A 22,167-nucleotide genomic window follows, 5' to 3' on the forward strand; every position below is an offset into this window, starting at 1 on the left:
CGCGCAGAAATCGTTATGATGGCGTAACTACAGGTGGCATGTTAATAGATTAGACCTTGGATTTAATGGACACGTCTTCTGTTGAGCATGTTCGCAGTTAGCACCACCAGTATTCATACGACATCTGATGGCAACATCTTTTCACTATGTGAATGAAGATAATGTGCTCAAGTCATGCTTTTGTAGCCTGCTAGGTTCATTCATTCATTCATCTTCCGTTCCGCTTATCCTCACTAGGGTCGGTCCATGAAAATGATCAGTTATCAGCAAATGCCATTTTTGTTCCATTTTGTAATTGTGCTTCCTTCGTTGCTCGGTACTCGCTAGTCCGTACAGCAAATCTTCTTCCTGTTCACATCCTTGTGACCAGGGGCACCACAGAGGTGTGAAATGATGAGTCTCATGACTATCACAGGCCCTAGAAAATAGTATTTTCAATTTGTGGCATTGGCGTTGAGGCACCCAAAGTGATATGTTTTTCACAGGGCCCCAAATCCCTGGTGGCAACCCTGCTTGTAACCAATAACAAAAAACTGCGATGTCACGTGGTTTAATGTGATGCATTTTGGTAGGCTTTGAGTGCGCACGTATCGTACCGGGGCAGACACGGGCATGGTTTACAAACCCATCAACTGATTCAAACCAGGCAAAGTGAAATACAGGTGTGAAAGAACCCTTAGGCATTTTATTTTATGCCTTTTTAAAAGCCCAAACATAAGACACTGACACACACCAACAGTTGATTTACATTAACAGTTGCCATTTGCTTGGTTTCCACAATTTATCTGCAAAATACTGGATGAGTTTAACATGCAGAGCTACAACTCACAGACCTTCCTTGAACTAACCATGTGACCATCACAAAATAGTACTAGTAAAATTCTGTGCAGTGAACATTTATTACTTTCCACACAATTTCTTATCAAAATTGATTTTCAGAGCTTGAGGAATAACGCCTTCCCTCACCATTTTTTTTACCTCCACCGCTCATATCGCTGTTCCGTCTCTGTCCTCGCCCCTCCTGTTCCTCCTCCCCATCTCTCCCACGTCGGGCTATGGCTTTTATGGCCGCCTTGTGAATCACAAGACTGTGGATGACGATGGGATGGGGTGGTAATGGGGAGGGACAACGCGGCGAGCGGGTGGATGGGTGTTGAGCTCCAAGCCTGATGGGAAGATCGAAGTTCGGCAGACGGGCATAGAAAGCGGTGGGAGGTTGCGGGGGTGGGGGGGTCTTTTAGGTCGCTGCACTCAAAGCCAGTGATTACCAGCCATTGTGCCATGAGACATCATCAGATGCGCCGTGGGAAATGATCTATTTTCACTTAATCCAAAATTGATTATTGATATACCACTATACTTACTGTATCTTCATTCAGCTATCTATGCCAGTGACGCATATTGACTTGCAGAACAATTAAACGTTCTTTCGCTTTGATAATAGGTACATAATTAACCTGTGTATCCACGTATGGACATTTTTTTTGGGTGGTGTTCCTTGAGATTTTTCTCATGTACAATTTGTGCCTTGACTCAGTAATGGTCGAGAAACATCGCTCTAAGCAATAATGAATAACGCAATGGTACAATAAAGTCTTGTCATCTTTCTGGAAAAGTTATTTTTTAATGGTCCTCATTAGCCAGGGGGTGTTTTTCTTCATTTTGTCTTTTTTCATCAAAATTTGACAGCCTTACATATTAGTATTATTATGTTATTTAGTTTATTCATACTTACAATATGCCTAACATGTTGCTTAACTGATTATTTCATGATGAATATAACCGCCATAACGGCATGCCAACAGTGTGGTCCTGATTGGAATAAAGCCGAGCCAGTGCCATTACCCCCCCCCCTCACCCTCCGTCCATTAATGTAAAACACCCTTCTGATAAATTGTCCATTGTGACAGGAACATGATTACACGAGGCCACGGCTGCGGGCCGTTCAGCGGACAGACAGAGCGACATGTCACCTCTAAGAGGGCTTTGAATAAATGTCCGTGTCTTCACTAAGGCCCGCTTCTTTAATCATGATGTCGGATGGTGATGATTAGCTTCCTGTGTGTGTGTGTGTGTGTTGTACACCCAACTCACTTAGTGTTAATAATCAGCCCTAGGAGATAATACCCGTCGGCTAATCCAGCTCTAATCTAAAGCACATTGTTACGTTTTATATGAAATTTAATTCATCAGGACATTGCATATGTGGGGGGGGGGGGGGGGGGGTATTGTGTGTGTAGGTGTAAAATCTGGCAGTATTTCATATTCTAGGAGAAAAGGATGAGAAGTGATTGCATCTAAATCCCTAAACTAGGTTAAACAACAGTCTGAGAAGGACACTGATGATGTTTCTCCTTCTCATACGGGTCACAGCTCGCGACGGGGGGAAGGGATTACTAAAGCATCATTTCATCACTCTCAAAAATCTGTAATAGTAACAAGAAGAGGGATTAGGATTCATTACCACACTCCATGTGCAGGCATCTATTAAGGATGACGGCTCGCCAACACAATCAGTTTTGTTATCAAGCAGAAGGCGCGTGAGGAGACGAGTTTAGTCTCAGTACAATGTCGCTTCATTGGACTCAGTGAGGTGAAGCAGGTCCAGAGCGATGTGTGCGCATATTGGTGCTTTTCGTGAAATCATATAACATGAAATTTCAAGCACAGTTTAGAATCATCAAAACTATCTTTTTTTCTTAATGTAGCTACATATTAAATCTAACTATCAATGTTAATTGTGTGTCATTTCAGAATTAAATACTGCCCCAAATTAAACCACTATATTTGCTAGGTGTATAACTTTTCAAAATATGCATAAAAAAAGAACAGATTAACGATTTAATTTAAGTCCTGCTGTTTGTACAACGGCATCTGGAATTTTGAAGATCCCCAAAGGCTTCTTTTTTTAAAGCAATGAGAAGAAATAAAATGTGTTTTTAGAATTGTGAGGGAGTAATCAATGTTAAAGACGCTATAAAGTAATTTCCTGTTTTGTTTATAAATACATTAAATATTTTGACGATAAATGCTGAAAACGTGAAAATAATGTACTATTGAATTGTTGAGCTACTGTATAGCATTAAACTCTTTTTTTACGCTCACAGTTGTCTGGATTTTTTTGGGCAGGGCTTAATACAAGCCCAAGTGCGTACTTAGGCTGTTCCTGCATTAGACCGGACCAGCAGACCGACTTTGGGTCGGTCCAGCACTCCACTGCCTCGCTCCGTGCGCCAGGCGTACATCCACACAACAGAGACACTTAAGGGAAAGTTAACTGTTTATTACGTGGGCTAGGGAGCTTTCTAGAACAGCGGCGGGGTCATCTAGTACGTCAGCCCCTCGCTCTGTGTTGTTGTGTGTGAGTCCCCACATAACAGAGACACTTGAGGGAAAGTTAAGGGTGTAACCCGCCTCTCACCCAAAGTCAGCTGGGAAAGGCTCCAGCACACCTGCAACCCGAGTGAGGATAAGCGGTACAGAGAACGGATGGATGGATAATTACAGGTGAACCCGCACAAGAGGCTCACCAGGCAGAGATTATGAATTCACTTTGACAAGTGGATTCGCCCACCTTGAACAGAAATGCTGTTATCTGTTTCATGAGTCAAACACAATGTGAGTTCTACCAACTAACATCTTTATCTTGAGTGCTGTGCGTACATTACGGATCACTTTTTCTCCCTGTTCCTTTGTTCTGCTCTGGTGTCTGATTAGTCCAACCCCGGGCTGAAATGGAACGAACATCTTTGAGTTGCAAATATATCTCGGTTTGGTCCTCATTATACTTAACTACTAGTCAAAGACGTTTTTTTCAAAGTGTGTACTGGTTAAATAAAAAGACAGTTTTAATATGCTGCTCCATCTTTTAGGAAAATAATTACAATGACCTGACACTGACCTCATTGAACATTCTTGAGTGTTTTTTTTGTTTTAAAGTTCTAAGCAGAAACATTTGGCTGTACTGTAGATGTTTTACTTAATATATTTGGTTAGCTATTTCTGCTCATTGTTTTACTGATACTTGCAAACATTACATATATGTGTGTTATTTGTTTGTGGAATGCTTGTTCTGTCTATAACTTTACAAATACTGGTGTCAGCCACCACATTCTTGCAAGAGAGAGTTCCATTTTCAATGTTATCTTATCTCCCAATTAAAGAAAGGTAAAATAAATGAATGAAGTAGTCTGTAAATTGTACTTTCCTGTGTGATTTTGTCTATGGTTCCACAGTAAAATTCTATTTTTGGAGGACTTATGAAATCACTGTGGTATTGAATTGCTCTGTCAATAGCATTTATCTTCACGCTCGGAAGCACTTTGGCGAGCGCTATATGCCGGTACTCTGAGATTATTGTGGTTACCCTTGATCTATTGATTTCCTGCCATTGTATACTACTCTTCTATATTCATGGGTGTGTGCTCAGTTCTCCCTCTTGCTCTTCGCTCCTTGCAGAGATCCTGAACGGGGGCCTTTACGTCGACCAGAACAAATTCCTGTGCCATGCAGACACCATCCATTGGCGTGACATCATCAAAAAACCCCAGGCGGAGCTACTGGTGGTGCCATCCAACAACAGCAACCTTGGATGTGAGTATCACACAAGCCAGTGGATGACAATGACACTTTTTGGAGGTGATCCACATGCCAAGCCACAGTAGGCTCATAGCTGTTTAGTCATCGTGTCTGCCTACCGGTCAACAAGGGGGGAAATCACATGGTGTTAGATCAGCATGTGAATGTCTGTGCTGTGGCCGCTCTGCAGTGAGGCCCATGGAGCTGCTGTCTCACTGTGCTCTTTTTAAGCCTCAACCAATCTGACAGCTACTCGTGAAGGTTCCGCTGGTGCTGCTGCCCCTTGTCTGCAGGCCCTCCGGTCCGCTGGTCCCTCTTCTTTACACACAACGGGCATTTCTGTCTGGCGGACATTCAATGTCAGAAGAAGTGGCTCCTCATGGCGCGTTTTTGGATGAGCCTCTCTGCTCATTTCAAGGGAAGAAGTTTATAATGTTAGATCAAACCCATCAGGATGAGCACGAAGGACAGCTGCAGTGCCAAACATTAAGCATGCAACAAGGGTTGAGGGGGGCTTACTTGAACTTGAGTTCACGTGACAAAAACGCCTGATGTCTTTTCGTTTTAAGCATACTGCTGTTGACTCTTAAAATCTGCAGGCAGCTGCGTATCATGCAAAGTTGCCAACTTAACGCTGGTTTAGTTTTTTAGAGTGTGACAAAAAAGAGTTTGGTTGATGTGATAGTCACTAATGAAGGAGGAGGATGCAGAAAAGCAACAAAGACTAGAGGAGGCGGGCAAAAAATGACAATCGAACGTGGGAGTTGAGGTTGCCAAATTGGGGGTGCTTGGCAGGCAGTGTTTAGAATGTACTGTACATTACCAGCACTGCAAAGGGAGTGGGCCTGGTGACAGTCTGCTCGCTCTGTTCCCCTTACTCTGTTATTAACGCCAGTCAATTAAACCTTGATGACGGCAGATGCGTAGTCCAACTTGCCAGCAGAACCATGGAAGAGCATGGCCTGGCTAGTCATCCCCATAGAGACTTTGAGTGTGTTGTTACTGTGCTATTTTAACAGAAGTAACTGTTAACTGTGAGTCTTCTTTCTTTTTGTGTGTTTTTACGTTATACAGGCAGACGCTGTGATCGCTCGTGTAACGGACGGTGCTGGGGTCCTCAGGACGACCAGTGTCAATCCTGTGAGTATGCAACCAAGCAAAATGCCTTTTGGGGTAATATTCACTTCCCTGCTTTAGTTAAGATAATGTGGTTGGATGAAGCAAAGTTAAATACTTCAGTTTAATCTTTCTCAGTTCAAGCAACCCCTTAAAGTGAATGAGGAGCCATTTTAGATTAGACCCGGGGTCTGCAACCATAAATACTCAAAGAGCCATCTGGACTTCCTCCCACAGAAAAAAACACCAGGAGTCACAAAACCCTTGACATCTAAAGTTTATCCCCACTTTAATAACACTGCATATTTGTTTTTGATGTTTGTTTGTTTTTTTAGCTGTATATATATATTTTTTTACAACTATAGTGTGTTGCATTTATGAAATCAATGAACTGCAACGGAGAAGACACATTTTTATTTCAAAAACATTTTCAACTGAAAAAAATATGCTTGGTTGTAAATTACTTTCAAATAAAATAAATAAAATAAAAAGCCAATGTCTGTTTGAGTCCTCCTCATCTTCATGAAATAAAGTCAAACTTAAATTTTTGACCAGCAGCGAACCAAAAATGCAAAACCAGAAATGCATCATTATATCACCACAGCATGTGGAGGATGTATTGAGATTTCAACTTGAATTAAAAAGGACCATTTCACTTAACAATGTAAAATATAGATTAGCAAAATAATAGCCAATTGTAAAAATTTACCTGGTTAATGTGATTTTTGCTCCTGAACCTCAGCATATAGCGTCGGAACACCAGGGCTGTAGATGTCACCTTTATTTTCACAAAGTCACTTTAAGCCACAGCAGAAGGATGAAAGAGCCACATGTGGCTCTGGAGCTGTGGATTGCAGACACTTGGATTAGATTATTTTAATCTACAGTTTGCAATGATTTAGTCTGATACTTTCCTTGGCATCACAGAATGATTAGAAAAAAATGAGGCTTCAAAATTGTTACAAATCAAGGTATTAGTCAAAAAACGCAGTGGGCGTGTCTGTTGAATGTGCTGAAACCGCGCTCCACTCAACTGTCAACTGTCAATCAAATACCACTACTACGACCTGAAAAAATGGTTGCAACTTCGTCTAGCAACTTTTTTTATGCCTACACATTCCTAGATGTTTGAGCCACAAGAGCCAGAATTCAATTCTGAACCATAAGACACTAACCTACCTGAGAATCAGTCGTTCGTCTTAGTCTGAAGCAGAATGCTATTTTTTTTCCTTCCCATTTACAGTATAAACCTTACGTTAGCCACTTAAAGGTGGGCTAGCAGTAAACAGTCAACGTATTTTGTCACTTCATCAGATTGTTTTCTCAAGTTCATATATAGTGGGGAAGGGGGACATGTCACTGGGCAACCATTTTAGCCACGCCCCCCCCCCCCGACCCCAAAAAATCAGGAACACAGAAATTAATGCTATATTTCAACAATTAGTTCTCAGTCTTTTCCCATGTTTGCAGCAATTTTCTTAAAACATGTTTAATGTATTTGGAAACAAAACAATTTAGGCTATTAACTTTACAGGGACTTTAATTGAATGTGAAGAAGGTTAGTTTAGACTGTCGAATCCAGAGTATATTTTGAAGTCATTGTAAATTTGTATATTATATAACTATAATTGGGAAGAACAAGTCATATAGTTACAGGAGTCAGAAGGCATAGCGACAAATAGCACATAATAGCACCAGTTTCAGGAAATGAGCAGCACAGTTGGATATTAATCTTCTGATGAAAACACACACCTGTGCGGCGGATCGGCAGGGTTCCGTCACACCGGAACTTTAATTTCTAGGCAGAATCAGTGAAGCTCCATGCTGCCGCACAAAGCAGCGAGCTTCCGAGCACGACTGTAATTTTCAGAAGATAAGCGGCTTGTTCAAGGGCAAGAAACGACCGCCCTCATTTCTAAAGGTTTATTCAAGACTTTTGGTCATAGATGGACTCGACTGACCTTTTGCTTGTAAGGCCCCTAATTTGTATCTGCCTGAATGTAATATTATTGTACCATAAGTGTGTCGAGGGTGGTGATATTGTCTCTTTCTGTTTGAGTGTGTGTGTGTGTGTGTGTGTGTGTGTGTGTGTGTATGTGGCAGACCTTTAAAGTTCTTCTCTTTGCGGGCAGTGACGAAGACAGTGTGCGCAGAGCAGTGTGACGGTCGATGCTTTGGGCCGTACGTCAGCAACTGCTGCCATCGCGAGTGTGCTGGTGGCTGCTCGGGACCCAAGGACACAGACTGCTTCGTACGTGCACACAACCCGCTTACATCTTGAGCCCGTCCTTCCGCGTGTCCTCTCATGCGCGACATCTTTGTCATTTTCGAGAATGATTTACTTTGTTTACTTCGTGATGCATTGTTTGTCATTTCACAAGGCGGTAAGAGTCTGCAGCGCCGGTGCTCTTCAAAGAGCAAATTGGTGATTCATTGGTCCAATTAATATCCCTCTTATCACCAAGAGTCGGTCCTGTTTGGAGCATCACTACTCAGTACGCACTCGGAGGTGTGATATTGTAGCTGTAATTCACAGAAAGGCTCATCCAATTCAATTACTGCCGTTTTAGCCAGTGGCCACCAACAACAAAACAAAAGTTTTATGGCAAGACATTTCAGCATTTACATGGTGGCAGTGGATGGATGGCTCCAATTTGTCTCCCATTTGCGGCTGGAAGCATGATTCTCACGTGTAAAAAATGAATTGCAGCTGTAATAATTTTTCATTCACAACAGCTTCTGTGAGAGAATTATGACCTTCCAGTGGCCTCCATAACTCCCCTTCCCACACGGGAGGTCTCAGATGTATCCTCTAGTCTACACCCTAGTTTATGCTTTTTTTCTTCTTTTTCTTTTTCTTTTTTGCAGGCTTGCACCAATTTCAACAACAGTGGTGCATGTGTGACCCAGTGCCCTCAGCCAGTTGTGTATAATCCCACATCGTTCCAGCTGGAGCACAATCCTAGAGCGAAGTATACCTATGGAGCCTTTTGTGTCAAGAAATGCCCACGTATGTCCACTTTGTATCCTTACATCAGCAAGCATCTATAAAGAATCACAGACTCTGAGCTCACAGCAGCAAAACAACTGAACAAATGGTTCCACTCGAGGCTCTTAATAACTGAGAGGTGAAGTTTCACCCAGAACCAGAACTTTTTTTTTTTGATCCAAGTAAAAAAAGAAAAATAGCAAAAACAAACAAATGTGATGAAACATGACAGAGATACTGTGTAATTGATCACAATAAATTGGATTCACTGTATGCCAAACATCCAATCTGGATGATAACTAAGATACATAAATTCAAATTGCCCAAAAAGTTATTACCTAAACCAGTATTTAGTCAACAAACATCATGGATTTTAATAACATCATGAAGAGGTAATTTCTCAACAAAAATTTGATGAGGACTTCCGTTGTTAAAAACCTACAAATCATGAAAAACAATCATTCTTCTTCTACTTGTAAGAGGCCCAGTCATTCAGGCAGCTGTATTGGCTGGGTTTTCAAGACTTCCCTGTATTCGCCCACCTTGTTTAATTCTACCGAAGGGATGCTGAGGTCTTCCCAGATTCCAACATGTCCTCGGTGATGTCCTTTCTGTCTCTTCCTGGGTAGACATGCCCACAACACCTCCTAGGTTAGCCTCCAGGAGGCACCCATTGGGTCACTAAAACTTGCTCCTCTCAATGTGGAAGAGCTTTGTTTCTGCTGGCAAACCTTCACTTATCTCTATTGGTAAACCCAAACCAAACCTGTTTTTCCCATTTTTGTCACTTGTACCTGCGACCGGGTCCTTTTGGGTCTCTGCCAGAGCTTATGACCATAGATGAAAGTAAGAAAGTACCTCATCTGGTAAATTGAGAGCATTGCCTTTAGGCTAAATTTAATTTCACCATCTGTCAATCTCACACAACTCGAATAAAAAAACAGCCATACCTATTTTGACTCTTGCTACTCCGTCATGCAATCCCTGTGTTTCAAACAGAACCATGGCCTCAGATTTAGAGGAACTGATTGCCATCTTGGCAGCTTCACACACTCAATAAAGCCATGCAGATCATCTGTGAATAGTAATATATCATATGTAGCGTATATGGGTTAAATAAAAAATGTAATTAATTTAGGAGAAAATAATAAACCGGAAGCGACACCTGTGTTACTTCCGTTTTAGCATAAGTTTAAGTTTAATTGTTAAAATCAAACTCATTTTATCTAGTAAAGGGGACCCACGTCACTTTTTAGGGAACGTGACGAGAAACCTTTTCATCAGTCTCGTAATCTGAAGGTTGCTACACCTTATGAAATTTTGAGTTCTAGATGACAGAGGTTTACTTAAACTCAGAACACACACAAAATACAACAAAGAGTGGAATTTTAAAGTACAACCCCAATTCCAATGAAGTTGGGACATTGTGTTAAACATAAATAAAAATAGAATACAATGATTTGCAAAACATGTTCAATCTATGTTGAATTGAAGACACTACAAAGACAAGATATTTAATGTTCAAACTGATAAACATTATTATTTTTAGCAAATAATCATTAACCTAAAATTTTATGGCTGCAACATGTTCCAAAAAAGCCCCGGACAGGGTCATGTTTACCACTGTGTTACTTCACCTTTTCTTTTAACAACATTCAATCAATGTTTGGGAACTGAGGACACTAATTGTTTAAGCTTTGTAGTTGGAATTCTTTCCCATTCTTGCTTGATGTGCAGCTTCAGCTGTTCAACAGTCCGCGGTCTCCGATGTCGTATTTTATTTTATGCGCCACACATTTTCAATGGGAGACAGGTCTGGACTTCAGGCAGGCCAGTCGAGTACCCGCACTCTTTTACTACGAAGCCACGCTGTTGTCTTGCTGAAATAAGCAGGAGCGTCCATGCAAAAGACATTGCTTGGATGGCAGCATATGTTTCTCCAAAACCTGTATGTACCTTTCAGCATTAATGGTGCCTTCACAGATGTGTAAGTTACCCATGCCATTGACACAGCCCCATACCATCACAGATGTTGGCTTTTGAACTTTGCGTCCATACCAGTCCGGATGGTTATTTTCCTCTTTGGCCAGGAGGACTCGGCATCCACAATTTCCCAAAACAATTTGAAATGTGGACTCGTCGGAGCACAGAACACTTTTCCACTTTGCATCAGTCCATCTTAGATGAGGTCGGGCCCAGAGAAGCCGGCGCCGTTTCTGGTTATTGTTGATAAATGGCTTTTGCTTTGCATAGTAGAGTTTGAAGTTGCACTTACAGATGCAGCGCCGAACTGTATTTACTGACATTTAATACAATCCTTTACACATTGATGTCGGTTTTTGATGCAGTGCCGCCTGAGGGATCGAACGTCACGGGCATTCAATGTTGGTTTTTGTGCTTGCCGCTTACATGCAGTGATTTCTCCAGATTCTCTGAACCTTTTGATGATATTATGGACCGTAGATGATGAAATCCCTAAATTCCTTGCAATTGTACGTTGAGGAACATTGTCCTTAAACTGTTCGACTATTTTCTCACGCACTTGTTCGTAAAGAGGTGAACCTCGCCCCATCTTTGCTTGTGAATGACTGTGCAATTCAGGGAAGCTCTTTTCATACCCAATCATGGCACCCACCTGTTCCCAATTAACCTGTTCCAAACAGGTGTTTGATGAGCATTCCTCAACTTCCTCAGTCTTTTTTGCCACCTGTCCCAGCTTTTTTGGAACGTGTTGCAGCCATAAAATTCTCAGTTAATGATTATTTGCTAAAAACAATAAAGTTTATCAGTTTGAACATTAAATATCTTGTCTTTGTAGTGTATTCAATTAAATATAGGTTGAACATGATTGGCAAATCATTGTATTCTGTTTTTATTTGTTTAACACAATGTCCCAACTTCATTGGAATTGGGGTTGTATATTTAATGACATCTGCAAGGGATCTAGAGGGAAACACACAAAGGGGTCTAACTAAAGAAAGAAAATAATACTAATAATGATAAAAAGAAGGAAAATAGGCGTACGAAAAGGGAAACAGAACATCATGCCAGAAGGCGGGAGTTAAGCGTTAAATACCCCAGAGGCGGGGCGTGGGCAAGAGGGATTGACGACCTGGAGAAGACCACACCCATCTGCTTGAATAGACACTACAAATTTGATAAAATGGGTTTAAAATAATATATTAATATAAAATAACCTCAACTTGGTACTCTCTTTACTCAGAGGTCAAGCATATCAGACTGACTGTTTATACTTTAGATTTGGAAAATCAACTGCTTATGGTTCAAATCACCTATCCTGAGCTATAAAAGGTGCACTCTAACAACACCTGGAAAAATTAAAAACAGTTTGCTCTATCATAAAGTGATCTGAAGACAGGATGTTGCACATAAACCCACATCACGATTTTTACACGATTTTTAAGACTATATAAATGTCTCAAACATAACGGGTATGTCTCAATCACATGCAACTGAGCAAAACAAATCCTTCTGCGCTGAATATGCAGAGTGGGGAGGCAAGTTGGCTGCGTGATGCGTGAATGTCATCAACAGAGTTCAAATGATTACCAAATGAGCGATCACTTCTCTACCCTTGCTGACCTTATCAACATCAATATACTGTTTGAATTTATTGCAAATATGATCATCAGTTTCACACCATAAAGGCATCCATCCTTATTACTGTATGATAATGAATGCAAACATCTTCTGTGTGCTTATGTCAGATAACTTTGTGGTGGACCATAGCTCCTGTGTCCGAGCGTGTCCTAGCAACAAGATGGAAGTGGAGGAGAACCGCATCAAAATGTGCATTCCCTGCACAGACATCTGCCCTAAAGGTAATCAAAGGATGGTCATGTCTTACTTGCATTGCATATTGATTTCCTGCCTAGTTAGACAAACAAAGAAGCTATAGTGCAAATACTGTATATATTTATGTGTTTCGTCATGGTTGTAGACAGGAAGCAAATTTGTAGTACACTCGTAAATGGTGTGTTGATGTGTTGTTGATTTTTTCAGGGGTGGGGGGGGGGTACAATTGGAATGGGCTTTAACAAAGAGCACTGCCGAAACGAGACATTAGAATTTATATTTTTTCATACTTTAATAGGCCTATTTTCAATTTAACTGTTTTACTTTTCCAGGAAATTGAAACAATACAGTGGACAGTGGCCGATATAGCCGATTGTCCGTTACATTGAAGCACTTTTTATTTTTTTTTTATTTTTTTTTTTTGAGGCCATATGCACCCATATTACTGTACAGTACAAAATTATTGTTTTGTAGCTTTTTTTTTCGTGGCCTAAAACGCCCAGTACAGTACAACGTTAATGTAAATAATTGTAAAAAACATTTTTGAAAATGTTGGAGAGTTTCACATTTTATCCAAACTTACCACACCTGTGTCCTTGGTCATGGTGACATTATCGACGTACAGTACTTATCATAGGCGAGTCACTTTCATGAGCCACGAGGAATTAGTGTGCTTCCTAGTTCCAAATCCATTGCCGAAGGCAAACGGCTTGACAAAAAAAAACTGTTACTGTACCAAAAATAGCATGTTCCAGACTCCAAAGACTTTTGTGTTGCACTCCTCAGAGTTAACACTGCTTCCAAGCCGATCTCTCTCTGCGCTGTGAGTCTATGTACAATAGACAATATATATCCATCACGACATGGCCGCCACGTCAATGCCCCACATTCAACATGGGCTCCACGTAGGCATGGGAGGCACGTCTTTTGGAAATGGATCTATTTTTTTGGGATATCTGTGACCCGGAAGTACCATTCTCTGCCTGCATTGCACCACAGCACCAGTGAACAACAGTGGCCTATTCTGGAACTAACAGACTTTGTCAGTGGCAATTTAAGTGACAAATGGAAACTATTTTTGGACACATTGTTCAGTCCAGACGGTCCGTTTTATCCAATATCCGTTATATTGGGGTTCATTTTATCGGTATTCAACTGTACATACATTTTCATTGCCACAAGTTAAAATAACATATAGTACAGTAACTATAATTTTTCTTTTCGTGTGGATCAGCTAGCTCACTTTCAACCAGCGCTCTAAATCCGCTGCAGATCCGAATACTACAGTCAAGACTGACGTATAGACACACTTAGTGTCCTCATGAGGAATCGATGGTGTTTTGTATAACAACTAAAGTACACCACCCATTGATTGCGTGAACATCGACTGTACAGCCAGACTGTGCAGGAAAGCAGGAAATAAAAAGAAATGTGCATTAGAATAATACATGCAGACAAAGGTGATGAGATTTTGAAATCATGGTTTGACACCTTACGTAGGTTTGGAAAAAATCAACATACTGTATCTGGGGAAAATAGAATCTCTGGTCATCCTACTCTAAATGTCTGACAGCAAAAATTGGAAGCATTTAAATAGCTGACAATTCTGGTTTCTAAAAAGGTCACAACCAGGCTAAAGTAGAAAACCCTTCTCCTCGCTCTAAATGTTAAGGTCTGCTGGCAACATAGTAAATAAATTTAAGTGTTTGAGACTTCCGGTGGCTCTAACTCTTTCAGTTTGATGTAACTAGACGAGATGGCCCGAGTGGTGTCTGCATCAATCCTGTCTCGAGACAAATCTGTTTCATACACGTTCTTCAGCGGCCTCCTTCACTCTTCTGCATTTGTTTACTCGTAAACAGCTTAAGCAGCTGTGCCGTTTTAATCTAATGGCTTTATGATATTGGATCAGCAGTAGCTTGTGGGAATTACCTTTAAAGCTTTACATAAAATATGATTTCGTGATATGGGTTTCTTCTTTGCATTGACAGAACACTGACTCAGTATAACACTGGCCCCAAATATGACTTATTCAAGTGGCTATGTTATATATACATTTCAGATGTTTGAAATCTTACAGCAGTTGATGCTTAATATAGTTATTAAAGTGGCACCTTTTTCAAGTGATGTGTTCATAAATAAATGTAAGAATATCAGTCTGTAAGAACTGAACCCTGCACCTCAGAACTGTGAGGCTGACGCTCTAACCAGTCGGCCACCGTGCCGCCTGTGATATTTCAGTGTTTCTTTTTTAATAAATCTTCAAAAATTTTAACAATTCAGTTTTCTTCTGTCAATATGGGGTGCTGTGTGTACATTAATGAGGGAAAAAATGAACTTAAATGATTTTAGCAAAGGGCTGCAATATAACAAAGAGTGAAAGATTTATGGGGGTCTGAATACTTACCGCACCCACTGTATGTGATGTGACGTAATATGTCTTTGTGAGGAACATATGCATAAGCCTACTTGTGGATCACTTCACAGTAGATCAAAACATGGAACAAAGAAAGTCCTAACCAGTTCCAGAGGAGAAACATTCAATGGTATTTTCCTCCCAGCTCCAAACATGGGCTGCTCTAACGCCAAAGGGTTAATCTTCTGGTTCCATCGTCATGCAGCCGCGAGAGGTTAATGAGGGATATGCAAGGAACTGTGGGAAATGATAACAAATTAACATTTCAGATATGAAATTGGCTGGAATAAATCACTATCTAAAGCGCTTTATGCCATCCTTATTCATCATCGGCATTCCTTGCCTCGGTCAAACACGCGACAGCCATTGTAATTAATGCCAATGTAATGAATTTATGTGGAGTTATTGGCTTTCATCAGAAGAATTTCAACGGGTGGCCTTACTGTTGCGGCAATGTTTTTTATGCGGCATGTTATTTAAAATAAAGTGACACTGCATCCCTTCAGATGCACAGGAGCATAAGTAATACATTGATTGTGTTTGTCTTGCCAGTGTGTGACGGCATCGGGACAGGCATCCTGCAGACCGCTCAAACAGTGGATGCCAGCAATATTGATAAATTTGTCAACTGCACTAAAATCAATGGCAACCTGATCTTCCTCATCACTGGCATTAAAGGGTGAGCTTCAAACCACATAAATTTTACCCTACTGCGAGCGCTGAACTGACCCTCACAGCCTGAGCCCTGAGGTCAAGGAGAGGTAGGATTTAGCTTTACCTTAATAGAAAACTTCAAAATTGCATGCAGACATATGATGTACTTTTAATATGGATGTATTAATTTGTGGGCCTGTGTAAACGTGTAAAAAGAACCATTTGTACTTGAAACAACCCAATAGCAAGATGAAATAGGGAAGCACACAACACAAGCATATTTCTTTTGTGAAAATCCATTTGTGGGGGAGGTCAGTGAGAAATATTCCCAGTGCTATCTATCAGCGCTGTCAAAGTGACCTGAAGCTCTTGAAGTGGACCGATAGGTAGTAATGGAAGTCACACTAAATGTTACATCAGAGGAGAATGCCGACTTTGGTAGAAGAACATCATTTCCGCAAGTGTTGACCTCACATATGAGATTACCTTGCAGAATATGTTGAAGATTAGTGTTGGATTCCTCATGTCTCCACTTTAGGGACATGTATCATGGTATTGGACCGCTGGATCCTGAGCGCCTCAACGTGTTCCACACTGTGAAAGAGATCACAGGTGAGTGAGTGACTTTGGAAATAATGGCCGAGCATCATAATACAACAGTGTGTGTGTGTGTGTGTGTGTGTCCGAGTTCGCATGCGCGTGGGTATGTGCTTGTCCATTAGCAAGCAGAGGCCCTAAAGGGATGAGCGATGCCTCGTATACAAACCCTTTGTCATATTAAAGTGTGGCTTGCAGTTGAGCCAAACAGCTAATGGAGCGAAACTGCATTTTCATAATGAAAAGCCAAGCAATAAGAAAGAGCAATGGCCTCTCTGCCTCAGTCGTCCTCAGCTTCCTCGCTTTAATGTCATTTCCACACATGCTGATACCCTATTATCTGTCATTAAAAGCCCAATGCTATTTGCCAAATTTGGCAGAATATTAAATGTAGTCTTTTAATTAGTGTATATTGTCCATTTCCTTCCAAGAATTAGCGCTTGCTTGAACTTCACATATCGACCAAAATTAATTTTATTTCAAGATGTTGGCATAAAAAACTAATTAAATTCTTGGTTTTTAATCAAGTGCACCCTTTGTCAGACCATAATTTTGGAGGAGCATGTACTGGTTAAAGAGGGGTTTTGTTCACGATGTCTTCAGGTTACCTCAACATCCAATCGTGGCCTGAGAACATGACTGATCTGAGTGTTTTTTCCAACCTGGCAACCATAGGCGGGAGATCCCTTTACAGGTAAGACCACATTGTCATTGCCTCAGCTGCAAGGTGAAAAAAACCAAGCATACTGACAAGAAGTACCAATTTATATTGCTTACAAGATCAATGAAAGTGGTTTTGTAAATGTGACATCGCTTCACAAGCTTTCTGGAGGGAACACAATTGTCTTTCATGTCACATGTACAGAAGGCATTCTTAGATTTAGAGAATGCTTTTGTTCAGAAATATATTTCCACGTTGTGCTGCACAGATTTTTTTTAAAGCATAGTAGCTTTATTTAAAACAGTTTTCAAAACAAGTTTGATGCTCAACTCTTTGTTTGCTAAATGCCAGTTCGAGCTAGAGCAATGTTTTTCCTTTATGGTGGATTGTGAGCCGGATACCCGGATCCCGGACACAAGTGGCCGAAATGAGTTTCCTCCGCAGGGTGTCCGGGCTCTCCCTTCGAGATAAGGTGAGAAGCTCGCTCATCCGGGAGGAACTCAGAAAAGAGCCGCTGTTCCTCCGCATTGAGTTGAGCCAGATGAGGTGGCTCGGGCATCTGATTAGGATGCCTCCGGACGGCTCCCTGTTCCGGGCGCGTCCCACCGGGAGGAGACCCCGGGGACGACCCAGGACACGCTGGAGAGACTACGTCTCTCGGCTGGCCTGGGAATGCCTCGGGATCTTCTCGGAAAAGCTGGAGGAAGTGGCTGGGGAGTGGGAAGTCTGGGCTTCCCTGCTGAGGCTGCTGCCCCACGACCCGACCTCGGATAAGTGGAGGAAAATGGGTGGATGTTAGCGATGTTCTTCTGTACCTCATTTCCACGTCCCTGATATCATGTTGCTCCATATGCCACCTCCTGCAGTGGAAGCGGTATCTCCCTGCTGATCTTGAAACAACGCTGGATCTCCTCGCTGCAGTTCCAGTCGCTGGATGAGATCAGCGCCGGCAACGTCTACATATTCAACAACAGCCGCCTCTGCTTCTACAATACCGTCAACTGGACATCGTTGTTCCGGACGCCTACCCAGAAAGTGCTTATCCGCAACAACCGAGACCCGAAGGAATGCAGTGAGTGGCGACAGGTTTATTATTCCTATTTTCACAAAAATGCATGTAGCCTGACCATCCCAAAGTTCACTAGAATGTCTTCCACCCAGTGATACAGTTCAGTTCAGTTTGGCAAGGTAGGGTTTGGATCGGTAAACATTGATTTGGTGACAGCCTGGTAAATAGCATGACTTTATCGCAGCTTGAAAGCATGTATCTCAATGAATCAATCAATGAATGAAGATTAATTAGCAATGTTAAAAAGAATGATGATGAAGAAGCAGCGCTACGTGCTGACATTATGCATAAATAAGTTAGCCAAATCGCATATATTTGTCTCTCTTCGGTACAGAATTTTGAAATGGCACCTTTCCATTATAAATTTGGTTATAACAGAATTGTCTATTCTGTGTTGACAACTAAACATCAGCATTTTTAGTCAACTGTGCTATATTACAGTGACAATAATGTGTTGGGTGGCGTTGGATATTCTGGGACCTTTTACAATGGAAACGCTGTAAAATGTGTGCCTGAACATTCCAAATGGAACCATGATGCTTGGGAGAAGCGGGGAAAAAGATACGTCAGTAAGAACTGACTTACTTGCACCTTCTGAAATCCATACATGGGCCACTCTTTGCTAAGATGCATGTTAATAAATGGTGTGTGTTTGTTGGAGATTTATCCGTGGGGTCTTACAAAGGCTTCTTCCAAAGGGTTTTGTCCACCACCTGATGATGCTGGCGTGGAGGATGTGATCAACAGTATTGATTTTTCAGTTTCATTCAAAGTTAAAGCCTCCCTGGGGAAAGTACATGAATGAGCTCACACTTGTAGTATCACGTACACGGTCATGTACAGTATCTCCAAGGCACGCAAAGTCTACAGTAGATTGTACTGTATTTTGAATAACTTTGTTTGTCTTCACAGCTCAGCAGCGCATGGTGTGCGATAAGATGTGCTCTGACGAAGGCTGCTGGGGCCCGGGGCCAGACCAGTGTCTCTCCTGCCGCTACGTCAGGCGGGGCCGCAGCTGCGTTGAGTCCTGCAATCTTTTTCATGGGTGCGTAATAGCTACTAAGATACTTTATGTTCCAGGTTAACTGTTCACAAGTGCTGTATATGAGCTGGCTAAAGCATTTTCCGCAATACAAGATCTTTATGGTTCCTGAAGACACATTAATTCCCTTGCAAACAGGCAGACATGACAAGCAGAGGAAATAAAATCAATTTAAGCAGCTTTGATGTATGAGAATGAACTCAAACTGTCCTCAAGGGCTCAGAAGGAGAGTCTAATTGCCATTTGCTGTGAATGTAATGAGATGAACCAATAAGAACGTTCACGCTCTGAGTAGGTCATGTGCACAGAGGACTGACCATTGTGGCAAATTAACTTGAATGCTTTGCTGAATTATGACATTTCATCCACAAATTCCCAAATTAGCTTGAAAATGACTGACAAAGACCACGTTTGATGTTTTATTACAGCATGAATAATTCCACTCAGGTCATTGCTCGATGCCGCCAGAAGGCACATCAAACGAATGAGGGGCAACTCACCTGAGAATAAGTAGATCTTTGTAGATGTCGTTTCCAGATTCTTCCTTGTGAATGAACCAGGAGATGTTGTGAATCACAACACTTGAAAGGGTCTGTCTAAAATAAGACAATCCCGGCACGTCTGCAACAAGATAACTTTTTTTTAAAGTGGTCATGTCAAGTGTCTCACTCACGGGAGCAGGAAGAGACACATTTGGGGTGCTTGAGAGGTTGGGTGCTTGAGAGCGAGCAAACCTTCGGTCATGTTGACTTGTTGCTGGTCCTTCTCCAGCCCTGTTTGTGGGAGGGAAGCTTTGAAGTTGTCAGGAAAAACAGCTCAGTGCCAAGGCTTTGAAGGAGACTGGTGAGGGAGAAATGTGTGGCAGGGAGCAGCAGGAACGCCTTGTACTGTAAATGCGGCCACTGCCATGCATTACAACGTAGTGTTCCATTTCTTCACTCTCAAGTGTGAAACCAACATACAGTGTATCCTAAAGAAAGGTTTACCACTCTCTGACAGGAAGCGGCACAAATGATTCATCAGCACAAATTTCTTAAGCTAACAGGTGCATGTTTCCATTGCCGAGATCTGTTTTTATGATTATAATAAAAGCTTTAAAATGCTGTGGAGCCCATGACCAAGGACTGGAACTTTTTTTCTGGGTCACACAAACATCTCTCCTTTATGTGTGAATAAGTATTGTGGAGTACTGCATGCAATATCAAAAGATTTTCTAGTTAAAAAATGTAACACCTTAAAATACATGATTGATTATATTTCTCAACAGTATGTATTCATCCATTTACTGAGCCGCTTCTCCTCACTAGGGTCGTGGGCGTGCTGGAGCCCATCCCAGCTATCATCGGGCAGGAGGAGGGGTACACCCTGAACTGGTTGCCAGCCAATTGCAGGGCACATACAAACAAACAACCATTCACTCACATTCACACCTACGGGCAATTTAGAGTGTTCAATTAACGTGCATGTTTTTGGGATGTGGGAGGAAATCGGAGTGCCCGGAGAAAACCCACGCAGGCGGGGCCGGGGATTGAACCCCGCTCCTCAGAACTGAGGCTGATGCTCTAACCAGTCGGCCACCGTGCCGCCTCAACAGTATGTAATGAAATCCAAATTGATATCAGATTTGATCAGTTTAATAAAAGATTAGGCTGACGTAGTAATATCCATCCATGCATGTTCTATTCTTTGGACAATAAACTACACCCTGGACTCTTGGCCAGTCAATTCCAGGGCACATGGCACATAAAGAGACAAAGAACCATGCACATTTACACTTCCACCCGATGAAAATCTTTTCATGTTTGTTGTTGTATGTTACTTAGTGGACTAGTGGTTAGCGCATCTACCTCAGAGTGGCGTTGGTTTGAATCTCTGCCATGGCCTTTCTGTGTGGGCTTTGCATGTTCTCTTCCTGCCTGCGTGGGTTTTCTCCAGGTAGTCTGGCTTCCTCCCACATCCGAAACATGTTAACTTAAATGAAGGCTCTAAATAGCCCCTAGGTGGGAATGTGAATGATTGTTTGTTTATTCTCGGTGCCCTGCAAATGACTGGTACCCAGTCCAGGGTTTACCCTGCCTCTCCCCCAAATTGTGCTGGGTTTTGCTCCAGCTTACACGCAACCCTAATGAGAACAAGCAAAATGAATGGATGGTTGGATTCTACTTAGGTGGATTCTAGTTCATAGTTTATTTATTCAGCAGACGTTTAAAGTATCTTGTTTCTTTTTATCAGATATTATCATGAGGTTGATTACTCTCTATTTTGTCTTCTTTTTTAATCATCCATCAATTTTCTGTACCACCAATTCTCAGTAGGGTCACGTGTGAGCTGGATCCTATTCCAGCTATTTTAAGTCTAAAATATTACAATATATGAAATGATCAAAAACCATGTTTGCATTAGCTTGCACTAACTATATTTTATTCTAATGACATAACGGAAGGACTGAATAATTTATCACTAGCGGTAGTTCACGTCCAGGGGATGTGTAGACCCAAAAAAAAACAGGGAACGGAATTTTGTTATAGTCTTTGACAGCAAGCGCGACAACCAACTCTTATTTGCTTTTTTTTTTTTTTAATTGGGAAACATTTGGCTTTTTCCTTCTGTTTCTGTTCCTATACTGCACATAGCACAGGCGTAACAGTCACACTTTTTTTTAAAATTATATTTTAGTATGTATTGATAGGTTAGATTGATTAAGACTAAGATTAAGGATGTATACAAAACTGTAGTAATAAAATACTTAACCATCATATACATAGTGATCAGCTGCCATCATTTTCTTTTGCAGCTGTTGGTTGTTTACTGTTGTTGTCCCCAATGTTCCCAAGTGCATGGTAGAGCACTTCATAAACTTGCATACCTCTATCAAATATAATTTGAGCTTTTAGGTTTTGAACCTAGGTTTTTCGGCTCACGCGTTTCCATTGTTAATGAGGAAACGCAATAATTCCCATTAGTTTCTACCTCTGTTGAATAAAACAAAGAAAGAACAAAAGGGAGAGAATGAGTGGAAGGAGGGAAATGTCTGATGGTGTCCATTGAGGGTTGGAGGGTGGATTAGGGAGCCGTTGAATGTGTTTAATTAAAAAAAAGTTGCTCTGGTGGGTTGCCGGTGCTTTTTTTTTTTTTTGGGGGGTGGGGATGGGATGTTGGCCACAGTCTAATGCAAGGCTAATCCCTCGTCAGGCCAACCCCCCAGTGGGGCCTCAGTGCAGCTATGGAG

General features: G+C 41.5%; 1 protein-coding gene across 8 annotated transcripts in view; it reads left to right on the forward strand.

The window, feature by feature from the left end:
• LOC133480110 (receptor tyrosine-protein kinase erbB-4-like) overlaps positions 1–22,167 on the forward strand; it is a 235,517-nt gene that overhangs the window by 122,661 nt on the left and 90,689 nt on the right. For all 8 annotated transcript variants that reach the window (XR_009789197.1, XR_009789196.1, XM_061777837.1 and 5 more), the window contains exons 4-13: positions 4,459–4,593; positions 5,653–5,718; positions 7,827–7,945; positions 8,563–8,704; positions 12,412–12,525; positions 15,468–15,594; positions 16,108–16,181; positions 16,770–16,860; positions 17,694–17,899; positions 18,809–18,941. Coding sequence is in view for 6 of the 8 variants with exons in the window: in XM_061777837.1 (XP_061633821.1) it covers positions 4,459–4,593; positions 5,653–5,718; positions 7,827–7,945; positions 8,563–8,704; positions 12,412–12,525; positions 15,468–15,594; positions 16,108–16,181; positions 16,770–16,860; positions 17,694–17,899; positions 18,809–18,941 (1,207 nt within the window). In the remaining 2 variants the exon portion in view is untranslated. The remainder of the gene's footprint in view (positions 1–4,458; positions 4,594–5,652; positions 5,719–7,826; positions 7,946–8,562; positions 8,705–12,411; positions 12,526–15,467; positions 15,595–16,107; positions 16,182–16,769; positions 16,861–17,693; positions 17,900–18,808; positions 18,942–22,167) is intronic.

This window comes from Phyllopteryx taeniolatus, chromosome 1, assembly GCF_024500385.1.
Source record: "Phyllopteryx taeniolatus isolate TA_2022b chromosome 1, UOR_Ptae_1.2, whole genome shotgun sequence".
In the NCBI taxonomy this organism is placed as follows: Eukaryota; Metazoa; Chordata; class Actinopteri; order Syngnathiformes; family Syngnathidae; genus Phyllopteryx; species Phyllopteryx taeniolatus.